Source organism: Heloderma suspectum, chromosome 1 (genome assembly GCF_057233095.1).
Source record: "Heloderma suspectum isolate Gila_16-S chromosome 1, 16-S_ref, whole genome shotgun sequence".
NCBI classification, from domain to species: Eukaryota; Metazoa; Chordata; class Lepidosauria; order Squamata; family Helodermatidae; genus Heloderma; species Heloderma suspectum.
This window is the reverse complement of record NC_139458.1, coordinates 62638912-62662721: the sequence shown is the minus strand read 5'-3', so window position 1 is coordinate 62662721 and position 23810 is coordinate 62638912. Positions and strand designations below refer to the sequence as shown.

The 23810-nt window shown below is 41.7% G+C and overlaps 1 protein-coding gene across 9 annotated transcripts in view; it reads left to right on the top strand.

Annotated features, from left to right (window-relative positions):
* DPH6 (diphthamine biosynthesis 6) overlaps nt 1-23810 on the top strand; it is a 372137-nt gene that overhangs the window by 308141 nt on the left and 40186 nt on the right. Inside the window, exon 16 of one of the 9 annotated variants that reach the window (XM_084844480.1) lies at nt 13928-14053. The exons of 7 other annotated variants lie outside the window; for them this stretch is intronic. In XM_084844480.1, coding sequence (XP_084700606.1) covers nt 13928-13953 — 26 coding nt within the window. In that variant the 3' untranslated portion in view covers nt 13954-14053. Of the gene's footprint in view, nt 1-4119; nt 4250-13927; nt 14054-23810 lie in introns of those variants that run through there. One more of the 9 variants, XM_084844470.1, reaches the window with a different exon arrangement.

The window sequence follows — 23810 nt, the reverse complement described above, 5'->3', positions numbered from 1 at the left end:
CTGGCTCTGCTCTGGGAACACTGACAGAGATAAGCTCACACAGATTCTGACATCCCAGAGGCTGAATAGCCCAAGCACTTTCAGGCTACTTCTCATCAAATCTTGGCTATAACCTACAAGGCCCACTGCAGTGCTGAAGCTGGGCCCTGACATCTAGGGAGAATCCCTCGGTGTGGCAAAATCTATGATTTCAGACAAGTATCTTCCCATATGAAAATTAGGAAATATATTTCCCATACCAAAAGCACACACAAGCATGGTGTTGTTTTTTTTGCTGTTCAGAAGTAACCACATGGTGATTGGATAGAAAATCATTCTGGTACTAGTTAGGAAAGAGTCTCTGCACAGTGCATGGATTTAGAACCTAGTCTTGGTGGTGGTCTAAAAATGACAGGCCTTTCTTGGGCCTGTCAAGCCACGCTGGAGTTGCCTTTTTAGGCTTTTGATGCAAAGCTTTCAAGCTGTTTCCATTTTAAAACTTGTCCCCCTTTTTACCACATCCACTGTTATCGTTGTGTGTGAAGACAGGTAACTAATAATGCACAGGAGATCCCTGGGTGATTTAGTAGCTGGTGGCTAGAATGTTGGACTTAGGGGAGAACCAAGTTCAAATCCCCACTCAGCCACAAAGCATACTGGGTGACCTTAGGTGAGTCACCATCTCTCAGCCTAACTTACCTCACAGGGTTGTTGTGAGAGTTGAAGTGGGAAGCCATATATGCCACCCTGAACTCATTGGAGAAAGGCTGGGATGCTGCTGATATATAAGGCAAAAGCCTTCTGCTCTGAAAGGTAGCCTAGAAATATTTTAAATAAATATTTGTGAACTGCCCAGAGAGTTTTGGCTATTGGGCGGTATAGAAATGTAACAAATCAATAAAGAATAAAGAAAATAAGTAAATGGACAACCTTGGGGTTCCCTGCTCTTGGGTATCAAGTGTTTCCCCTTCTTTTTCTGCAATAATAAAGTTACAGCCTTCTCAAGAGTCCTTCAAGGCAGAACTTTATAGGTTTATATGCTGCCTGTTTTCAAGTTCCACAAACCAAGTACCACTAAAGCTTTTCCACTATGCTTTTTATGTGGGTGGTAGGTGTTGTTGTTTTTATTTTTTATTGCAGCACTTTTTGAAAGGCGTACTCTGAGTCAGAAGGAGGATTTATGGAAACTGTGCTTACCATTCATATTAGTATAGTAATTTTGTTCTGCCACCTACCGCCCATTTAACATTTTCTTTTTCCTTTTCACATACTTTTAAAAATGCAGCCGTTACAGGGGTAAAAAAAAAAAAAAAAGTGCAGTAGGGGAAAAAAACATTTTTGCCACTTGCTCTAACCCCAACAATAATTTTATATAGCTATGAGAAAAATTCAGGAGGTAATACTTTTGATCTTCAAGTTTTACCTTTGACATTTGGTATTACATAAGAGATGTAATGCAGCTCTTAATCTTATATTTGTTAACTGTGTTTTGTCTTAAATAGCAGATGAAACTTGCTTTTGATACATGAAAATCACAAAGTAAATTATGTATAAGAAATATTGCCTAACTCTCACTCAGAAAATGAGATTAACAGCCAATATGGAAAACTGAAGAATTGTTTTTCAAAGAACCACATACACAGGTAGGACAAATATTAGGGGTTGGATCCAGATTTAGGTGAATGCGACTGGGCTGACGCAAGTGGACTTCCCTGACCCCTGCTCCCAGTGGTAGTCCCTACAGCCCCCTGAAAATGCTACACAGAGAATCAGGAGACCTTGCTGAATGGGGTATGGTGTGGGGAGAGGAATCCCCAAAAGCAGGCAGAGATACCTTCCATGAGCAGAGCCCTTCCATTAATGGAAGGCAGATCCTGCATCCAACCTTGTATGTAGATTCTTCTTCACATAGCCACAGCAGTCTGGGAGTCACTTTCTAGTGGTACAGTCCCACATGTCTGTGAAGGAGGCAGATCATGTGTGTCTTGTCCACACAGAAGGGAGGATGTCAAGACATGTGCAACCAGTGTGAATATCATAAACACATAGCTCGGATCCATGAATGTGGTCACACCTATGGGAAGCTGTCTCACAATGCAGTATGAACAGGGTCTACAGAAGGCAAGCTATGGAAACACCCCAGGTTCACTCATGATATTCATTGGAGGGGGGGGGGGGGTTAAAGGAAATATCAATTGCAATCAATTAATGATTAAAGGACTCTTCTTAATATATCCTTTAAGGTATTTGGTGGTGGTGATGGTAATGGTAATGAAGTGCCTGGTATAGATAGGCTCAGCTGCTCTAATGTCATAGAAAGATCTCTAGCTGCCACTCACACACACAGCAGGTAGAAGGGCCTAGGAAACGAGGAAAAGAAGGAAGGGCTTGAGAAGACAGTGGGTCAATGAAATCAGGAACTTTGGAAATGAGGGTTGGGACTTGGGAGAGTCAGTGGTCTAAAGGAACATGAGAAGGCCAGATGAAGGAATATGAGACAAAAAGGCAAAGTGGGAAAGAGAATGATCCGGTTTGCATGATGACGCCACCCCACAGTGGGGTGCAGCGTGTGCTGGGCAATTTTTGAATATTCAAGACGCGGCTGCAGCCTGTCATGGTGCCCAAACCCAGGCAGTGTGGGTTGTGTGAGGGTTAAACACCCCTTGCATAACTCATGGCCTGTTCTATGATTATGCAAGGGTTGTTTTACCCTCACGCAACCCATGCCACCTGGGTCCAGACAAAATGGCTCCCCGCACACGCTGCAGCCCACCATGGCTTATTTTGTCATGTGAACTGGCCCAATGAGTAGAGCAGGAGGGTTGAACCTCTCTCAGGCCAAGGGCCAAATTCCATTTTGGAGAATATCCCAGGGGCTGCATTCTAGTGGTGGGTTTTAGATTGGGGAACCTTTTTGAGTGGCGAAAAACTGCACAAAAGCAAGCAAACCAACCAAAGTTTAGTGGCTGGTGGAAAGGGAGTGGGGCCTTCTGGGAAATCCCAGAGAGCAAGATTTGGCCCCTGATCCTGAGGTTCTGCACCCCTGGCGTAGAGGAAGGTGCATGCAGCCAGGAGTTGCAGAGTGCAGAAATTGTACATTTATTTGAAATAATCTGTCAGATCTTTGGCTGCAGCCCTACCATATGCATGTATGGATTCATGGTATATCCACTTATTTTGTGTCATTGTGATTGCTCCATTTCAGGGGCGGGGAAAAAATTCCCAATTTTAAAAGTTATGGGTGAAGGATGGATCTCATATATGGAAGACTATTAATGGAATACATAGGAATCATTTACTTTTTCTTGGCACACTCACCCTCAACACTTAGGTGATATCTGGGAAGCCACCAGGGAAAATTATAGAAAGCAAGTTTATGATTAGGGATGTCGAAGAAATCCACAATGGAATCAAATGAGTTTGGATTTCTATGAATCCAGCCTGCAGATTCTGCAATGGACTGGTTTTTCCCAAGTTACACAGATTCTGCAGACTTGCAGACCATTTTTTTTAACTTTCCAGAATTTTATGCAAATGCAGCTGTAGAATGATATGTAAAATAAAAAGCACTAGGCAAAAATATGCATCTCCCCCATAGGGTAAAGCATGAAAATGCGCATTTTGGGGAGATTTGCGCTTTTTTGAGGATTTGCGCATTTTCACAAGTGAAAATTTGCTCAGATGCAAATTTGTCCAAATGCAGAAAATTGTTTAAAAAAATCTGAGTCAATGAGCAGGCAACGAAATGAAAGGCATCTGACAATCCGCGAAACACAGAACAGATTTTACAAAATCTATGCATCCCAATTTATGATTAAGGTGGAGTTCTATATATTCATGTGATTCACATTTAACCTGGGAAATGTGCAACTGTTAAACTTTGAAAATCATTTGTAAAGCAGCATTTATTTATACTTTAAGTGAGTTTGATCAGTGGTCATTTAGACAAACTGGAAAGGCGGCATCTCACTTGGTGCTAATTGCCAGAGAACAGAGCTCTCTTTTATCTGCCTAATGATTTCACACTTGGACTGAAACATTCAGGACTGGTCAATATCAGATTTGCAGCCAGATCTTTGTTGCCAACAAGAAAAGTCATAATGTCATTGATTATATTTGAACCGTCGTTTTCCATTTCAGATATTTGGGGCATGGCATACTCATTTCACATTGATCTCTGAAGTCGTGTTCCCTGCTCAAATGCAAGAACAGGAGGCCAGCAGAAACCTCTCAGAGGGATATACCTATGCATGATTTGAGTTTAGATAACTTTTGTGTATGTCCCTTCTGTTCAGGATTTTTCAGTATCACTGACAATGCCGAAGAATGATGCCTAGTCAAGGATTATATTTAGGTCATATCGCATATTATTCAATTCCTAGAGGTGCGCTACTGTGCTGCTTGGTTGGGTTTTGTTTTTTAAAATCTGTGGAATGATTTTTCAATCTCTTTGGCTTATATTTTGAAAATCAGGATATTTTTAGCTTGCCTCCTATTCCATACATTGGAATCCTAGAACAATCCAAGTGGAAAACAGTTTAACTTAGATATGTGAGACCTTGTTCCATCTGATTTCACTTTGCAGTGCTTTTGCCTGAAGTAAATTCTTATGCGGTTCAGAAGCTTGGAACATGTTACAAAACTAACTACATGGAAAGATCATGATGGCTAAGGCTGCAGTCATCACTGAAAACAGTGAGACTTACTTCTGGCTAGATGTGCATAGGATTGTAAATAAAGCACATGAGTGATGAGGCTTCTGGCTCACATTTTTCTCAGTCAGAAATTCACTACATGTCCTTAAGTGAGTCACTATTCCCTCAGCATCCGCTCATGCGCCCCCCATCCCAAAATCTGCAATAAGGGGATCATAGTGGCTTGCCTTATAGAGCCGTTAAAAGGATTGCTGAGATAATGGGCAGAATCCAACAGGGCACTTACGCCCCTGCTGCACCTTTCAGGTTGCCCCAGAAGCACTAAATCATCATTGCGCAAGCAGTGCGGCTGCTTGCACAACAGAACTGGTGGGGCATAAGAGAATCAACAGGGGCATAATTATTTATTTATTTCATTTCATTTCTATACCACCCAATAGCCGAAGCTCTCTGGGCGGTTCACAAAAATTAAAACCAAAGAGCACACAATAAAACAATACAAAATATATAAAACATTAAAACCACAGTAAACAATGCAACCAGAATAAAACCAGAATAAAACCTAGCAGTAGTGCAGGGGTTTAAAATACAGATTTAAAACAGCAAAGCTAAAAGTCTAAAGAGCTAAAATGCCTGGGAAAATAAAAAGGTCCTCACCTGGCGCCGGAAAGAATACAATGTAGGTGCCAGGCGAACCTCACTAGGGAGCTCATTCCAGAGCCGGGGTGCCACAGCAGAAAAAGCCTTCCTTCTAGTAGCCATCCGCCTCACCTCCTTTGGCAGGGGCTCACGGAGAAGGGCTTCTGAAGATGACCTTAAGGTCCGGGCAGGCACATATGGAAGGAGGTGATCCTTCAGATAACCTGGCCCCAAGCCATTAAGGGCTTTGAATGTTAATACCAGCACTTTGAATCGGGCCTGGAAATGGACTGGCAGCCAGTGCAGCTGGAAAAGTACTGGCGTAATATGAGCTCACTGGCCAGTCCCTGTTAACAGTCTTGCTGCCCTGTTTTGGACCAGCTGAAGTTTCCGGACCGTTTTCAAAGGTAGCCCCACGTATAACGCATTGCAATAATCCAGACGAGAAGTTATCAGACCATGGATAACTGTAGCTAGGCTATCTCTGTCCAGATAAGGGCATAGTTGGTATACCAGCCTAAGCTGATAAAAAGTGCTCTGTGCCACTGAGTTCACCTGTGCCTCAAGTGACAGTTCTGGATCCAAGAGCACCCCCAAACTATGAGCGTGATCCTTTAGGGGGAGTGCAACCCCCTCCAGAACAGGTTGAATATCACCTAGCCGGGCAGACGAACCAGCCACTAACAGTACCTCCGTCTTGTCTGGATTTAGTTTGAGTTTATTAGCCCTCATCCAGTCCATTACTATGCCCAGGCCCTGATTCAGAACAGCCACTGGTTCACCTGGGTTTGATGAGAAAGAGAGGTAGAGCTGGGTGTCATCTGCATATTGATGGCACCTCAGCCCACACCTCCGGATAACCTCCCCCAGCAGTTACATGTAAATGTTAAACAGCATGGGGGATAAAATAGAGCCCTGTGGAACCCCATAGCATAATTGCCATGGCACAGAGTAATAATCCTCCAGCACCGCCTTCTGGAGTCAGCCATCCAAGTAGGAGCAGAACGACTGCAGTGCAGTGCCTCCAGCTCCCAACCCAGACAATCTATCCAGAAGGATACCATGGTCAATGGTATCGAAAGCCCCTGAAAGGTCCAGGAGAATCAACAGGGTCGCACTCTCCCTGTCCCTCCCCCGGCAGAGGTCATCCCACAGGGCAACCAAGGCAGTTTCCATTCCAAAACCAAGCCTGAAGCCCAATTGAAATGGATCTAGATAATCCGTTTCATTCAAGAGTACCTGGAGCTGTCCTGCAACCACCCGTTCAAGCACCTTGCCCAAGAAGGGGATGTTGGCCACTGGCCTATAATTGTTAACATTGTCCGGGTCCAGGTGAGGCTTTTTCAGGAGTGGTCTGATTATCGCCTCTTTTAAAGAGGCCGGCACCACTCTCTCTCTCAAGGAGGAATTTAAAACCTCCTGGACCCAGCTGAATATCCCCTCATTTGATTTAATAAGCCATGAAGGGCAAGGGTCAAGCACACAAGTGGTCGATCGGACTTGGCCAAGCACCTTGTCCGCATCCTCAGGCCTCAATAACTGAAAGTCATCCAATAGAACTGGACCACACAGTGCTCTGAACGCCTCTACCAATGGAACTGCATTAATCGTGGTGTCCAAGTCCAATTCATGGCAAATCTGAGTGACTTTATCTTCAAAGTGCTATGCAAACTCGTCACAGCGTGCAGCTGAGGGTTCCACAGTTTTTCTCCCTGGCCCAGAATGTAACAAGCCACTTGAAAAAGCTCTGCTGGACGACACTGAGAAGATGCAATGCTGGTGGAAAAGAACTGTCTCTTTGCCACCCTCACCGCCACAGAGCAGGCTCGATAGTGAGCTCTTACCTGTGTTCGGTCAGACTCAGCACGAGTTTTCCTCCACCTGCATTCTAGCTGTCTCCCCTCTTGCTTCATTGCCCTCAGCTCAGGTGTATACCAAGAAGCTGGCCAGGCTCTGCTCAGAGGGAGAGGGCGCTTGGGCACGATCGTGTCAACCGCCCAAGTAATCTCTGCATTCCACGGAGTGACCTGGGCTTCGACAGGAGCACCAGCCATACCAGCAGGAAAATCCCCCAGAGCCCTCTGGAATCCATCAGAATCCATTAATCTCCAGTGGCGGACCATTTTAATAGGTCCCCCACCCTTGCAGAGGAGGAAGGCTGCCGAGAGTCTAAACCTCAACAGGAAGTGATCTGACCATGACAAAGGGACAGGTATTAATTCCTCCACTTTCAGATCACCATCCTCCTGCCCAGTCGAGAAAACCAGATCAAGTGTGTGTCCTTTTACATGCATTGGGCCAATGACATGTTGGGACAGCCATGGTTGTCATGGCGGCCATGAAGCCCTGAGCCACCCCAGATATAGCGGCCTTGGCATGGAAGTTGAGATCCCTCAGGACCATCATCCTAGGGTTCCTCAACACCAAGTCCTAGACCACCTCCGTCAGCTCAGGCAGGGAGTCCGATGGGCAGCGGGGTGGGCGGTACACCAACAGATTCCCTAATCTGACCCAGGTACCCAACACAAGGTACAAGCACTCAAGATCTGCACTCGAATGAGCAGGAAGCCTGGAGAGAGGGATTGAATTCCTATAGACCACATCAGCCCCCCCTCCCCCACCCTCTAGTCTGTGTTGGTGCTGCACTGAGTACCCAGGAGGGCACAGCTGGGAGAGAGTGACCCCTCCTAGTCCCCCCACCCAGGTCTCAGTAATACATACCAGGTCAACCCCCTCATCCACAGTCAAATCATGGATGAGGGAGGTTTTATTTTGGGCTGACCTGGCATTCAGTAGCAGCACCACCAGACTCAAGGGCAAGCCGGTAAGGCTGCCAGGAACCATCAGGTTGGGGGAAGAACCAGAAGAGGGGACAGCTGTAAGGTCTCTAGCCCCTCTTCTCCTCAGCTGGCCTGTTAATCCCCCAATGCCATACCTCCCCCCACCCATGACCACAGTTATGGTGGCACCTCCCCGACCCCCTGAGTTGCTCAGGCAAGGACGTTTCAGGCACATATTAAAATGTTAAGATGTAAAATATAAAACAGTTTAAAAATATATAAAAGAGAGCAGCAGCTAAAAAGGAGCAGGTAGAATCTGTGTTTGCTCTTTCTGGTCTTTAATGCTGCTGCCCTCTGCTGCTGCTATTTTCTGCTGGTATCTCTGGCTGCTGATGTCTCTGGAGAGGTGGTGGATAGACCTTCATATGATCCTCCATGCATCTCCAAGTGCGACGCTAAGTGAGCACTTAGCGTCGCACTTGGCGCGATGCCGAGGCGCTGCCTCTGACAGCCCCGCCTAAGTACCTGTTTGTTTGGCAGGGGCAGAAACAGGCTCAGGGTCCACCTGGCGCAGCAGGCTGGCATAAGCCCCCCCCCCCCATTCTTCCCAATATATGTGAAGTGTATTCATCACTTAAAATGTGCTATATGAATATTATATGATATAAATATTTTTAGTCCAGTAAAATATATCTTCTAACTTATTCTGTGCCTCTGAGACTGGGCAGAGCATGACTCTCATATGACATAGAAGGTATAAGAAGGAGTGCAAATGTATTTCAAGAGAAACACAAACAAACAGGAGAGAGGCAGCATCTCAGCAAGATCTGAGCTAACTATTGACTCTCATGCCAACTTCTCCTACTTCCTTTGTGATAGGATATTTTGGAGAAGACTGGTCTAGAAAATCAGTCAAGCTTCAGACTGGGATAAAAACATTTTGTTAGCGTGTTGGACAAACTGTATCCAGGGCAGGGGAAGCATGAGTCTTGCTCATTCTTCTGGATCTTTCAGGGACAGTTGACACACTTCCTTTCATTCTCTTTTGGACTTTTTATTTAATTGCTCAACACTTAGAAAACAAAAGAATTTGATTTGTTACAACTATTTTCAGAATTTGAAGCACTTATTTTTTAAACGTTGTTCCTTATTCTTATTACTATTTCTGTGAAAAACTTTTGCTATACTTTGACTTCATCTGGGTTTCTCCCACCACTTTTTTGTTACCATCTGCTGTCCTTGAGTACACAGTATAAATGTTCTGTGTTTTAAGAATCATTCTGTTCGATGTTTCTACTTCTTTAATCATTTTCCCCTCAGTTTTCCCTTGACTTTCCCCCAGTATTTTTCATTTTGGTAATGCCCTTCCCATTTCCCCCTCTTCTCCACACATTAAGTTCTTCAGGAGAGGCCCTGCTTCATACTCCATCCTTGACTGAGGTCAGGGTGGCAAGGACACAGGGCAGGACTTTTCCTGTAGTGTCATCTTCATTTCTGGGTATTCTTCTATGTGAGATCCACCCGGCTCTCTCACTTCCATCCTTTTGTGAGCTGAGCAACACTTGTCCTCTGGCTGAGCAATAACCTTCTAGTTTTTAAAGACTTTCCAATCTGACCTGATTTTTAGCTTGTCTCTGATGTTGGTGTTCGTTTCATTAGTTACAAATGTAGATTTTTTGTGAATTATACCTGTATATTCCATCTGCTGCATTCTGCTTTGTGCATCCTCTGGATGTAAGTGTCTGAAATAAATGATGTTACAAGTGTGAACATGCAAATATATTGTGTCCTCACCCTTTTTGTTGATGCATCTGCCCCCTTATTTGCCATTTTATTATAAATGACAGACAATATTGATTTGATTTAAATATTGTTATACTACTTTTTATTAACATTGATTATTTTGCAAAAACATACATGTTTATGTAAAAACATAAAAACTTTGCAGCATACATGCCTATTTAAAACATATTTATAAAACAGCTACATTGTTTTCTTTTATTATAATTCTTTTCTTTTTTGCACTGGTTTCCCCTCCCCCCACTTTCTGTAAAACCTTTTGTAAAAAATCAAACTTTTCCAAGAAGCACCTTTAAAAACGTTGGATTGGATCCAGACTTAGTCATTCTTGGTGTAACCCAACTGAAATCAATGGGACTTAAGTTGGTTATGTGGTGGTTGTTTAACTAACTCAAGATCTCTTTCATCATATTATTCACTTACGTTGGTGCTTCTGCCATCCTTAAAAGGGTATGCAACAAATGGCAATGTAGCGAACAGTATAACCTCATTGGGTGGAATCTAGTTAGCTCATCCCAATGACAGAACAGCTTCTAAGAATGTAAGGACATAAGAAGAGCCATGCTGGATCAGACCAAGGGTCCATCTAGTCCAGCATTCTGTTCACACAGTGGCCAACCAGCTGCCCATGGGAAACCCACAAGCATGACAGCACCCTTCTACCCAAGTTCCCCAGTAACTGGTGTACATACAGATACTGTGTCTGATACTGGAGGTAGCATATAGCCATTAGGACTAGTAGCCATCGTTATCCTTATCCTCCAATCCCCTTTTAAGGCCATCCAAATTGGTGGCCATCACTACATCTTGTGGAAGTGAATTTCATAGTTTAACTATGCAGTGTGTGAAGAATTACTTCCTTTTATCTGTCCTAAAGCTCCCACCAATCAGCTTCATGGGATGACCGTGGGTTCTAGTATTATGAGAGAGGGAGAAAAATGTTTCCCTATCCACTTTCTCCACACCATAAATTTAGTATACCTCAATCGTGTCTCCCCTCACTTGCCTTTTTTCTAAGCTAAACAATCCCAGATGTTGTAACCTTTCCTCATAATCCAGCCTGTAAATTCATATATTCTTTCACAGTGCCTGCAATTCGTGGGCAGTATCCAACCGTGTTATTCCACAGAATCAGCAGCAACAAGATGCAGAAGCAGAACGTATTGCACTAGTGGAATGTGCTATAGTGCAAAGGGGAACCAAGATGCTCTAGTGGAGCTGGCACAAGTGGAACCATGATCCGTTAGTGGGGCGATTGCACAAGCAGAACTTTAGTTGGATTTCCCCCTCGCACATAGTTACGCACCTAGTTTCTGCTAGCGCAACATCATCTGCACTAGTGGAATTACACTGTTGGGTACTGCCCAGTGTATTCTTCACAGAGGCTTCTTCAATTTTGGTCATTTGCTCTATGTGTTGAGTTCTGCTTGTGTTCTGTTGACTTCACCTGAATTAGTGTACGTTGATTTAAAATTGCTGCTGCGCTTTGATATCTAGGAGGAATTAAGAGATAATTAAGGATTGCTCTTTTATAAACATAATAATGTTGGCCCTTTTCACTGCATATAAATGGATATTTATACTTTGTTTATTTTTGTCAACTGCCTTAGGCGGGTTTATCCTGAAAGATAGGATATGCATTCAACAAATAAATTAATGAAATTATTGTAGAAGTTATTTGATAAATGATTTTGAAACTCCTGAAGCTTCAATACATGTGTAGCATATTACAGTTGCCATATTTGGATTTATATGGAACCTATGGCTGATTGTACGTTTGCTTTGAACTTTTTTGAGCAGTTTTGTCTATAAAGCTAAACAAGTCTAAGATTTCTTATTACGTCATCCTTTTTGAATTTAGTGTACATTGCCTTTTGGTTTTTTATTTCATACTGTCGTCCACCTGTTTAATCAGGCATTTTGGCCACTCTAGATTATTAAAATAATAACTATGTCAGAAATAATAAATATCTCTGACTGCAGATTAAGTTTATGTAATTATTTTAAAATAATATTTTGCACTGATTGTTATCTATAGTAAAATGAAAATTCCTTTGCCCAGTCCTTCTCATTCCTCTTTAAGTCTTGACAACAGAATTCCAAGGTGCTTTACCTATTTCTTTAGTGGAAGTGCTACTTGTCACTTCAGAAATGTGTTTAAAAAACAATGTAAGGATGATGTTTCTTGCAGCTATTTTCCCAGTATTTGTTTCAAGATAAAAACATGATATGTTTATTTATTTATTTTTATTATTATTAAATTTATTAATCGCCCATCTGGCTGGTCACCCAGCCACTCTGGGCGATGTACAACATACAATAAAAACAGTTTAAAACAATAAAATTCTACAATAAAAACATTTCCTAAAATACCCTAACCCACCCCAAATGCCTGCCTGAACAACCACGTTTTTAATGCACGACAGAAGCTCATTAAAGAGGGGGCATGACGGAGTTCCCTAGGGAGGCAGTTCCACAGAGTGGGGGCCACCACAGAAAAGGCCCTCTCCCTCGTCCCCACCAGTCTAGCTGTCCTGGCTGATGGGACAGAGAGAAGGCCATCCGAGGCTGATCTTGTTAAGCGGCCTGTAATGCTTCCTTGCTATGGCAGTTGTACTGCTTGAATACAGAATAAGGTGTACTATATATGACATCTTAAAAATAGTGCATTTGGTCTAAATCAGGGGTGGGGGACCTCTTTGAGCCGAAGAGCCAAATTCAGTTTCGGAAAGAATCTTCGGGGGGGGGGGCATTCCAGTGGTAGACAGGGCTGAAGGAAAAGAAGGCAGGGCTAAAGGCAAAAAGGGGCGAAGACAAAATGCAAAAAAAAACCTGCATAGTGTACCGTAAAGCTCTTACTGCCAGTAACTAAGCATTAGAGAGACTTTTCTGCCTTTTAGAATGGGAAAATCCAGGAAACCATCAAATGATCAGTAGTTTGTCAAGGGCTCCTTGGAGGGCTCTCTCAGTCTAATCCAGTAGCCAAGTCCAGACACAGACAAAGGGATTCTTTTCAAAGCTTTATTCCTCTTTTACAACTTAACAACTCTACTGTTAGCAACTAGCTATGAGCAGCAGAGTAACTATGCCCTAAGTGGGAACAGTTGGTCCCCGTTTGAAGGAGAATCACTGGCAGACCCTGAACTTATGGGCTAGGAAGAGTCCCTCCCCTTTCCCCTTGGATCCTGTGGGCTCAACCGTTGTTTGCGCACCAACCGGGCACTACGCCGCCTTTCCGTGACCTCCATTTGGCGCCACTCCCTGCGTCGGCATCGCGCGTCCAGCAAGTCTTCTTCCTGCGCTCTCTCACTCCCGGGACTGCTATCTATGCTAGGAATGCTGGTGGGAGGAATCTGCCAGCTGTTGGCCCTGGGAAGGATGAGCGCACTCCTCTCCCAGGAGCGGCTGCTCTACCTCAGAATCAGAACTACTCTGGGATTCTATGGGCTCAGTGTCCACCCTGACATAGTTGGAGAAAGGTCCTTCTGGGGAACCCCAGAGGGCTGGTTAAGTCCCTGGGCCTGAGTTTCCCTACCCTTGGGCTATGTGGACTGAACAATTGGTCTGTTAAAGTTGTAGATGGAACTTACCATTCTTGCATTCTTGTAAGATATCACTTCTTCAATATGGATATAATACAGAAGTGGACTTTGGATGGTGTAGGAATTTCCTATATGTTTTTTATCTCAGGCTGAAACTTTTTAAAATTTCTTTTCTTCTCTGAGCCATTTTCCAGGTCTACTTTCTTAAGTTTGGAAAATAATCTTTTCCCTAGTGAGATACCAGCTTTCTGTAAAAAAACCAATTCTGCCAGAAACGTTGTGGTATGCAGTTACATTTCAAACCCCAAATATTTGCACCAGCAACTCCATTCACAACACAGGTGTAACATTCCTGCAGCAAAAACATTACACCATGTTTACACTGTTGTCACTGTGCAATATTTTATTGATTACATTTATTACAATAGTTCCTAAGCAATGGCAATTCTTTGGATATGCTTCTGTAAGTTGTCTGTTTCCTTTTTCTCATATTTTTCCCCTCTTTCTCGTTCTCATTTTCTTGCTATGTTAGATAGCGGTGTGGTTCACATGCCGTGATCTTGCAGAACCCTGTCTTATTGTGTACGAGCAGCGTGCTCATGAACACTGCCTGATCATCACCACTGCAAGCCAGAACAGCTGAACAAATGGTTTGTTGGGTTATTTTCTCTGGTTGGTCAGGGGAGAGAGAAGCCAGAGGTCCAGGTTTGCACATCACGCTAAACAAACCACAGACCAAAGGTCTGTGGTTTGTTTAGCCATTCCCGCTTGCAGCAGGAGCAGTCAGCATGTCTGAACACACGTATCACGTGAACCCTCCCAGCACTTCGTGTGAACATTGCAATTAAACCAACAGGACCAAAATCAGGATAGTTAAGACTGCATTACAGTAGTATCCAGCACACTCAGTGATCCAGATAAAGTGTGTCTAGTTCCTAACACAATATTGTAAACACAAAAGTTAATAGTAATGTTATAGCAATTCTAACTTGACCTGACTGGGAAATCTGCCACCAAGCAGGAGGTGGGGGCGGGTTTATTCACCATTTTTCATCTGGTAGTTATTGGTCCTTCAGCAGTTCATCTAGCAGTTCTTGGCTTTTGATCTGGTATATCTAGAGTTGCCAAGAACTGCCCCCAGAATGCCCCATTTCAGGACCTACTGCCAAATCCTCAATCCCTCCAGCCAGCAGCCCTGGGGATTTGGATTGAACTGCAAATTACTAAACAGGGCTGGACACACTGTTAGCAATGACATCCAGTGCTGGTGTATAAGACATATATCAACATTGAACAAAGGCACCTCAAGGGGAGGTCCATGCTTTTACAGTTTAGGTGTGTAGAGTCCATAGCTTCTAAATCTGTAGATTATTTGTGTCCTCCTCCTCCTTCCATCTTGCAGAGTTTACTGACTGTAGGAATATAGAGTAAGCCTGGCTAACCAGTAGCTTGTAGTCACTTAACAACAACATGATCTCCAGCAAGGCTGCAGAATAAAATGAAGGATGCATGATCAGTCATCAGCTGCAGCAAACAGCATGTGGCCAAAATCAATCACACAATGTAACACCTTCCTGCTGTCAGAAGTCAAACAAAGCTTCCTACAACTAAGGGGGATAAACTCCAGGAAGCTGATGAGAGTAGGTGAAAGAATAAATGTCTATTTATTGAGGCAATAACAATCTTTCAATGTGTCCTGGGTAAAAAAGAAAAAAATGTCTCAATTCAAGGGGAAGGAGGTAAAAATGCATTTCTAATTAGCTGAGGGAAAAATGGGGAAGAATGCGGAATTCTTATATATATGAACATTTTTAAGTTTAAGATTATAAATTAAGTTTACAGTCCAGTCCTAACTTAGAGCTACAGTTATCCATGCTCTGATAACCTCTCATCTGGATTACTGCAATGCATTATATGTGGGGCTGCCTTTGAAAATGGTCCAGAAACTTCAGCTGGTCCAAGACAGGGCAGCGAGATTGTTAATGAGGACTGACCAACGTGATCACATTAAGGTAGTATTTTCCAGCTGCACTGGATGCCAGTCCATCTCTAGGCCTGATTCAGAGTGCTGTTATTAACATTTAAAGCCCTAAATGGCTTGGGGCCAGGTTACCTGAAGGATCATCTCCTCCCATATGTATCTGCCCAGACTCTAAGATCATCTTCAGGGGTCCTTCTCTGGGAGCCTCTGCCAAAGGAAGTGAAGTGGGTGGATATCAGGAAGAGGGCCTTTTCTGCTGTGGTATCCCAGTTGTGGAATGAGCTCCCTAGAGAGGTTTGTCTGGTGCCTGCGTTGTAGTTTTTTCCAGCACCAGGTGAAGACTTTTTTATTTTCCCAGCACCAGGTGAAGACTTTTTTATTTTCTTTTAGCGTTGTAGCATTCTAGGCTTTTAGCTCTGCTGTTTTAAATATGTTACTTTATGCTGTTTTAAATATGTAAACATCAGCATTGCTGCTAGGTTTTATGCTGGTTGTACTTTTATATACTGTACTTTTAATTTTAAAAAATTATATTTTATATTGTTTTTATTCTGTACTTGTGGTTTTAATTTTTGTGAACCACCCAGAGAGCTTCGGCTATTGGGCAGCATAGAAATAAATTAAGTAAGTAAGTAAGTGCAGAAAGGAAACCCGAAATAGGTGATCAGGAAGGGTCCCAAATTGCTGTAAAATACCATTCTTTCCTCTCCCTCCCCCACCCACCCCACCTTCAAAACATCTTAAGTCTTCATTTGTCCTAGTTTGGCATACTACAGGAGACATGGGAAATTCAAGTGGTTGTCTAGTAATTTAAAAAGTCTGCACACAAATCTTCTCTGGCTCCCATCTCTGCCAAGAAAATTTTTCCTGGTGTCAGTCAACTGCTTGTAATATCATCTTGGAACAGAGTGGTCATTTTAAAGTGCAGCTCCAACTTTGGCCTCATTCAAAATTTCCCTACTCCAGGTCTTTCCACTTTTGCCACGGCACTAGTAAATTGTACACAGTCTAGCTCTATAACATTTTTTAAAAAATTATCTTGATAACTTCAGTTTTGGACAATTATTGTTCTGTTTCTATTCTTTGTTTTTAAATTTTTTGAACATGTTGTTTTATACTTGCACTGTTTGTTCTTGTTTTTTGTTTATCTTCACCCTTTTGGTTCTCTTACTCACTATTTCGGTATTAATCATAATCTCTATACTGATGATATTGAGCTGATCTTTTCTACTTCTGATATTCTCTTGCTAATCTCTCTTAATGCCTTCTTGGTATTTCCTAATGGCTCTGTGCTCACTCTCTTGTGACTATTAATCTTTTTAAATTCAGAAGTTCTTATCTTTCTTCCATACTTATTCCTTCTGTTTATTTATCTATTGCTGATGTCACTATTTTTCCTCTTTTCACATTAGAGGTCTTTTGTTTACTTCTTTTCAGATCTTGTCAATATTTAAGTCCTTCCGTTTTCAGTTGTTAAACATTGCTAAAATTATTCTTTTAATTCATTCATTTATTTGATTTGTACCCTGCCTTTCTACCAAGAAAAATGGCACTCAGTGGCATTCTTTTCTATGGATTCTACCCTCATACTCATTTAGTCTCCTCTTGTTTCCATCTTGCATCCTGCCACCCATCTTATTTTTCTCTGCACGTATATATATGTTCATATTTCCCCCCACTTTTCTCTGGTTACCTTTTCCATTTCACATTCCATTTAAGATTATTTACTTTTAAATGTATGAATTCTCTGGCTCTTGCTTATCATTCATCTTTGATTCTGTAAATTAATCTTGGTCTTTGCATTCTGCAGGTTCTCTTGATGCTTGTTAAATCTCATATTTTTTTCTTCTGTCTCACGTCATACTTTTACTCCTTATGCGTCTTTATTTCTGAAGTTAATTTTTGTTGATCCTCTTCCCTTGGTAGAGAAGTTTCAAGATGAACCAATTTAAGCTAGCCTGCGACTAAGTTGTTTTGAGTTTAATATCAGCATTCTCCATTTCTTCCTTCAGTTTTTACTTCCTGCATATTTTGATTTTTCTGTCTATATTAGGTTGTAATCCCATTTTGACAGTCTCTTTTTCTGTACAACTTTTAACAACCGTGTTGTTGCTAGTTATGTAGCTCACCCCTTCAGTGAAACAGTTGAAACACCAATTTAGCCTCCATTTCCCTTTCCTCTTACCATCTGTCCCTTTCTATGAGCCAGACATTTCTTATGTAGTGGCAGGGGGTAACATGCAGGGGAGGGTAACCTCTGACTGATCTGCAAATGGTGCTCTCTGCAGCCAAGGAGAGGCTCTGTATGGCATCCTCAGTCCCGCAAAACAGCATTTTCAGTTGCAGCCAGAGATTCTGGGTCTTCGGTACAAGCCCCATGATCTCCAGCTGCAAGTGATACTTTGCTCACATGAGGTGGCCCTGTGGAGAATTTTTTTTTTTTTTTTGCATTCCACCTTTAAATAGTGACATAGAAAGGCAGTCTTTAAAAGGATCAAGTAGGAACCCATAAGGCGGGGTAGGCAACCTGGCACCTTCCAGATGTTTTGGACTACAACTCCATCCAGCATGGCCAATGGTCAGGGATAATGGGAGTTCTAATCCAAAACATCTGGAGGGCACCAGGTTACCTACCCCAAGGAATTATTGGGAATCAATATTAGGGAAAGAGAAATCAAAAGAAGGAACACTCCTTTGCCCCTCTTGTTATTCCCATTGCTCCTTCCAGTTCCTTCCTTCTCCCTCTCATCCTGTTCAACCTCCTCCACTTGCCCTGTTTACCCCCCTCATTCCTCAACACCTCCCGCTCCAGTAGAAATATTCCCAATATTTGTACTTTACCACCTTACTGCTAAAAGTAATATATGTCCATCACCATTCACAGCATGCCTCTCAATTTAGTTAGCATGTTTCCAGGCTAGCATATTTTTTAAAAAATAGCACGGTGGACAACAAGGTTATGCAAAATTTAGCAAAGATCACTTCTGATTGCTTGCTTATGCTAGGGCTTCATTCCATTGAGTTGGACATGTGGGCTGCATGAATACTAAAAATAGTGCTCTGTAGTCAACTGTGTATGGGTGCTCATTTAGAGGCCAACCTCCTTAAATGTAAATAAAATTTAATAGTCGTTCTCAAAAGCATGCAGCCTATGTATAAACTGGGGGGGGGGGGATTCACTGCATTTGACAGATTTAAGATGGCCAAATATGTTTCAGGAGTAACATGTTTAGCCTCTGCAGGATATGAGAACCTTTTGTAAACTCAGGGTTGTGAACTTTGGCCCTCACACAAATACACATGTTCGTTATGTGTGTAGCTGTGTCTTCCAATCTAATATCAGACTTACGAGAAGCAGTCAAAATTTAGCAAAGCTTTAAATGGACAATGACTTTACACTCATCCATTGTAGGGACTGAGAGAGGAAGAGAAAGAACATGCAGTAAACACTGCAGTATGATCACAGTAAAAATGAGCTTGTTGGACCAGGATTTCTAAAACAATTTTTGGCATTTGTGTATACTTGATAGCCTTAAGACTGACATTCTCTTTTTCTTAATATTCTATTAAGCTACTTTGCTGTGTCACAAGTAAGATGGTTTTCTTTCTGATAGTAAAAGTGAAGCGAGGGGAAGGGATGAGGAGAGACAGAGGTGAAGCAAAAAGAAATTGCATGTAGAGGTATTCTCTAGTCTTCACTGGTTGTTGTGAAAGAGATTTGGTGGGAGTCATATCATGTTGTAAATGGAAAAATCTTTGAGAAACATTGTATCCACAGAAGATTTGAATGATATCCCCACCTAAAGGCTAAATGTTCTGCATATTTGATATTAATTGCATCTGCTTCATTAATTTTTCATAAGGCCTTCAGGCAACTCTCTCTCTCTCTCTCTCTCTCTCTCTCTCTATATATATATATATATATATATAATCTTGAAGACACTTCTTTGGTCAACCTTCCAGCTCCAGTTCATCGCTGCAGACTGAAATTCGACACTCAGGCAGACTTAAAACTGTTTGCTTGCTTGCTTGCTTGCTTGCTTGCTTGCTTGCTTTATGGATCACAAATTTGATAACTTCAGCCAGTTCCAATGAAAAATCAAGTAATAGGAGTTCTCTAAAACATATTAATTTTTCCATCAGTCCTTAATAAATGTGTTTTGGATGCTTCTGTCTAAACCCCATGGATGTGTAAAGCATGCATAGATGGCCGGCTAATGGGGAAATGTGGCAGATCCCCCTACAGCAAGGCTTGTAGCAGTGCCTCAAACCATTTAACTTTCTTCTGTGTGATTTTACCTGTTTCATTACCTTTTCACTTAAACTGAGCTTTCCTTCCACTGTTTAATAGCCTGTAGCAGTGGGAGATGAGAATTCACTGAAACGTAGAACACAAAAAGGAAATGTGGGTGACGAAATGAGACAATTTGTATAAAATGGCAACAAATTGTTCTTTTTAATATGAAATACTGTATTTTTTTAATCTTCTCACTACTATGTTTTAATTATCCATATCAGCTGAGGATGGTGTTAAGTAGAATTAGAAAAGTCTACCCAGCAAACTTGCCATACAGCTTCAAGAATGTCCTCTTCCCTTTATATTGATAATATACTGCATAAAGAGGCTCACAAGGGCAATTGCTTTTCTAAATTAATCATTTTCCTAAGGCCATCTGCTTGCCAAGCATTTCAGTCACTCAGTTTCACAGAATTCTTGGTGGTGCTTTTAGTTGAAATAGTTCCATCCAGCTGCCACAGGGAATACACAAAGGAATGTAGACTGGTAGGGAGCTGCATTAACCATGGGGAAATAAGAAATGCGTACAGGAAATGATACAGCATTTGGGGAGGGAGGAATAAAATGAAATAAGGGGTAATAGTGTGTAATGAGACTAATGTATACTGTCCAGTCCTGTACACTACTATGCAGTATAGCTAGAAGAAGAAGAGCTGATAGCAATGAGAAATGAGGACTCAGGGCAAAGCAAGTCCATTGAACTTATTACGTCCTGGTGCTCACAGCTGGATGCACAGAACAGAGGTAGTGAGGCTAAAGAGAAAGCAAAGAGTCAAAGAGGCAGAGGAGAAGGGTGCCGAGTATCTGAAATAGCCAGTAAAACTTTTTACAGCAGGTCTCTAATGTTTGAGCAACCTGTGGGCAACCTGTGGTCCTCCAGATGTTTTGGTCTACAGCTCCTATCATCCTTCACCACTGGCTAGGGCTGATGGGAGTTGTATGCCAAAACATTTGGAGGGCCACAAGTTGCCCACCCCTGATTTTAACCCAAACTTAGCACAATAAATGACTTCCCCCTGCATGCATGTTGCTGTCTTGAATTGTTCTGGATCCTTGTTGTTGTTTGGTCGTTCAGTCGTGTCCGACTCTTCGTGACCCCATGGACCATAGCACGCCAGGCCTTCCTGTCCTGCGCTCTCTCCCGGAGCGCTATATGTGTGCAAAACATTTTTAAAAAATCCAAAATGGCGGCATCTACATTTAGGATCTACATCAACAAGCTTTGTTTCTGAATTTGTTCAAATGTGCTTGATATAGCTTCAAAGCATGCTTGGCACGAACTCCAAGCATGCTTGGCACGAACTCCAAGCATGCTTGGCACGAACCAAGCTTGGTAGCACATGAGAAACTATTGGGCCTGGTAAATTGAGAACTGGTCCATTGGCACTGAAATCATTGGCATTGATAATATCAAATAGCAGAACTGAATAATATGACATTTTCTTTGATAGGTTGGAAGCAATTATATTTTGCTTGTCATTTCCAGTTGGGGGTGGAAGTATTAATGTGAATATACTTCATTGCAGCAAAGTCTACCACAACTGTATGAAATGCCCAAGACCCTAATCCAACCAAATTAGTTGCACTTGACCCATTGATTTCAATGGAACTTAAAACAACTAAATTAATTGGATCAGGGCTCATGTCTCCACTGTTGAATATTGTTTTAATATTATCTGGGGATTTTAAGGAAATTCAGATTCCCAAATAGTGCATTCACTTAGTCAGTGGGGCAAGAAAATAATATTGTATATCCAAGGCATGTATTTACATTTTTATTTTGGATCGGTAGCAACTAATACTGTTGCTTATGGAAACTGTCTAAGTAAGACACAGCTGGGTCAGGTAAGTTGAGAATTGGTCAAAATAGACAACCTACCAAGTTATCTGTATCCCAAACGAAATTGCAGTAAATTTTCCTAGACAGTATGGCTAGTTTAATAGCATTTATTTTCCCTCCTCTTTGACAAGGGAAGATCTATCTACTATTTTAAGGTCTCCGTAAGTATCTCCTGTCAAGGGATAATGTGTAAAGATATGCAAGGTCCTTAACATTGTACCACCCTTAAGTACTTGATACGTGAATTAGTTTCTTTAAACAGTTACTCTTTATAACAGATCAGAATTATCTGTGGCAGTTAATGGATGTATCAGAGAGATGGAATTTGTCCATTAATGATATAAAGGTTTCTAGAAATCCTTTAAGAGGGAATAAATAAAGCAAGAGATTAGTGCATAAAGATATTTTATGATCATTTCATCACATCCTTGGTAGGTATTTTTTCAGGGACATGACTAATTCAGCAAAGCTTGAAGTCCACAATTATATAAAGATACAGGCCATGTTGTACATAACATGCCTCAGTATTATTGCTTTTTGTGTTGCAAAATAGCTGTTATTTCTGGATTGAATTAGTTTCTTTTCACAAGGTTGAATAGAGGTATAATATATGCACGATGACAACAGTTTTGTGCAGCTGGAGAATTATCATTGCTCCCCTATAAGTTTCACACCTTTCACCCAGTAGAGAAGTTTGGCACACATGTGCAAACCCACAGTGTCCCAGCACAGCTCAGTGGCCTTGAGACATGGAGTTTTTGTTTGTTCATTTATTTCCTTTTAGGGAACTCAAGAGTGGCTACCTGAAGCTCCCAGAGAGTCTGTCATCCAGACTCCTCAGGCTAAGACCTGCTTAGATTTAACAATGCAACAGTATCATGTTTCCTCAGACTATTCTCTGGCATTAAGATCTTTTGCTTAGGGCTGCCTTACATGAACTGGGCCTCAGCCCCATTCTAGCAATAAACATAATCTACCCCAAATTATGTCCCAACTGTTTTGGGACATAGTACATCCTTACCTTTCCCACTAAAATCAATGGAGCTTTCAGATGTTTTATTTGACCTGGATTTCACTCAAGAGGCCTTTATTTAGAATGCTTCTTTTGGATAATTCCTGGGAGTTATCTTTGTTTTGTTAGTTTATTAGAACAATTGACACTGAACAGACACAACATGAACCTTAGAATTATAGCTGCTTATTATGCAGGATAATTGAGATACTTTGTTCATATTTGATTGATATTTCCCCCTTATTTACATCAAGCAAACTAAAAGCAGAGTCACATCACAATCAAGTTGTATTTTGTTATTAATTCTGTTGTATTTTGTTTTTAATTCAGCTCCCCAGAGAATTATGCATGCCAAAAACATATTAAGTTGTTATGATTCCAGAATTTTCAGTATCACATTAGTGTTAGTCTTTTTGCATTTTATATAAAACATAAATATTTAAACTCACATTGGTTTTAAGAAAAAAAAACCCTCCATGAAAAATGTTACAGTTCTTTCACCAGAGCAATTTTTTCCAGCCTTAAAGAGATCAGCCATGCAGCTTTCCCCCCCAGTAGACCAATTAACTATTTTGACTGTTTTACGTTTTACTTACAAAATTCCATGAAGAATAAAATTGTATTAGGGACTAATTGGCCGCCAGATGGTATTATTATAACTGAAGCAGTGTCTGTTAAAATGTAACACTGTTCTGCACTGTGATTTTAACTATTTCAGGCAACAGGTGATGGATAATTATATTACTTTAATGTATAGTTTTGCTTTTTAACATGTAATATTTTGAAAGGGCAAAAACCCTGTTCAATAGGGCTTCAACTTTTAAGGTGTTGATTGGTGTGATTGATCAACTAAGACTTCAATCACTAATCAAAATTGGCCATATTAGAGATGACTATAAGCAAAGAGACTGGGGACCAATCTATACTAGCATTTTATCCCCATCCTGTAACGTATGGCTCACCCACACAGCCCTCAACATGTTCCCCAACCCGTTGTCCTGACACACTTTCTCCCTGAATATTCTGTTTTTTCCCCAAACAACTTTTATGATCCCTTCCCGCCCGCCAGTGATTCCGGTTTCTGTGTACTAGCAAGTCATGTGTATGTGCCAATCTAGTGGTATTATAACTGTTACTTGCAGGAGCATCTTTAAATCTGTAAAACTTGTTTTGCAACATTCCCCCTCTCCCCCCCCCCCCAGGCTTTCTTCTACTCCTTCCCTTCTCTTTCCTTACATGGATTTTTAATTCTGGGGCTCCCTCCAGCTGTTTGAATAGACAGATG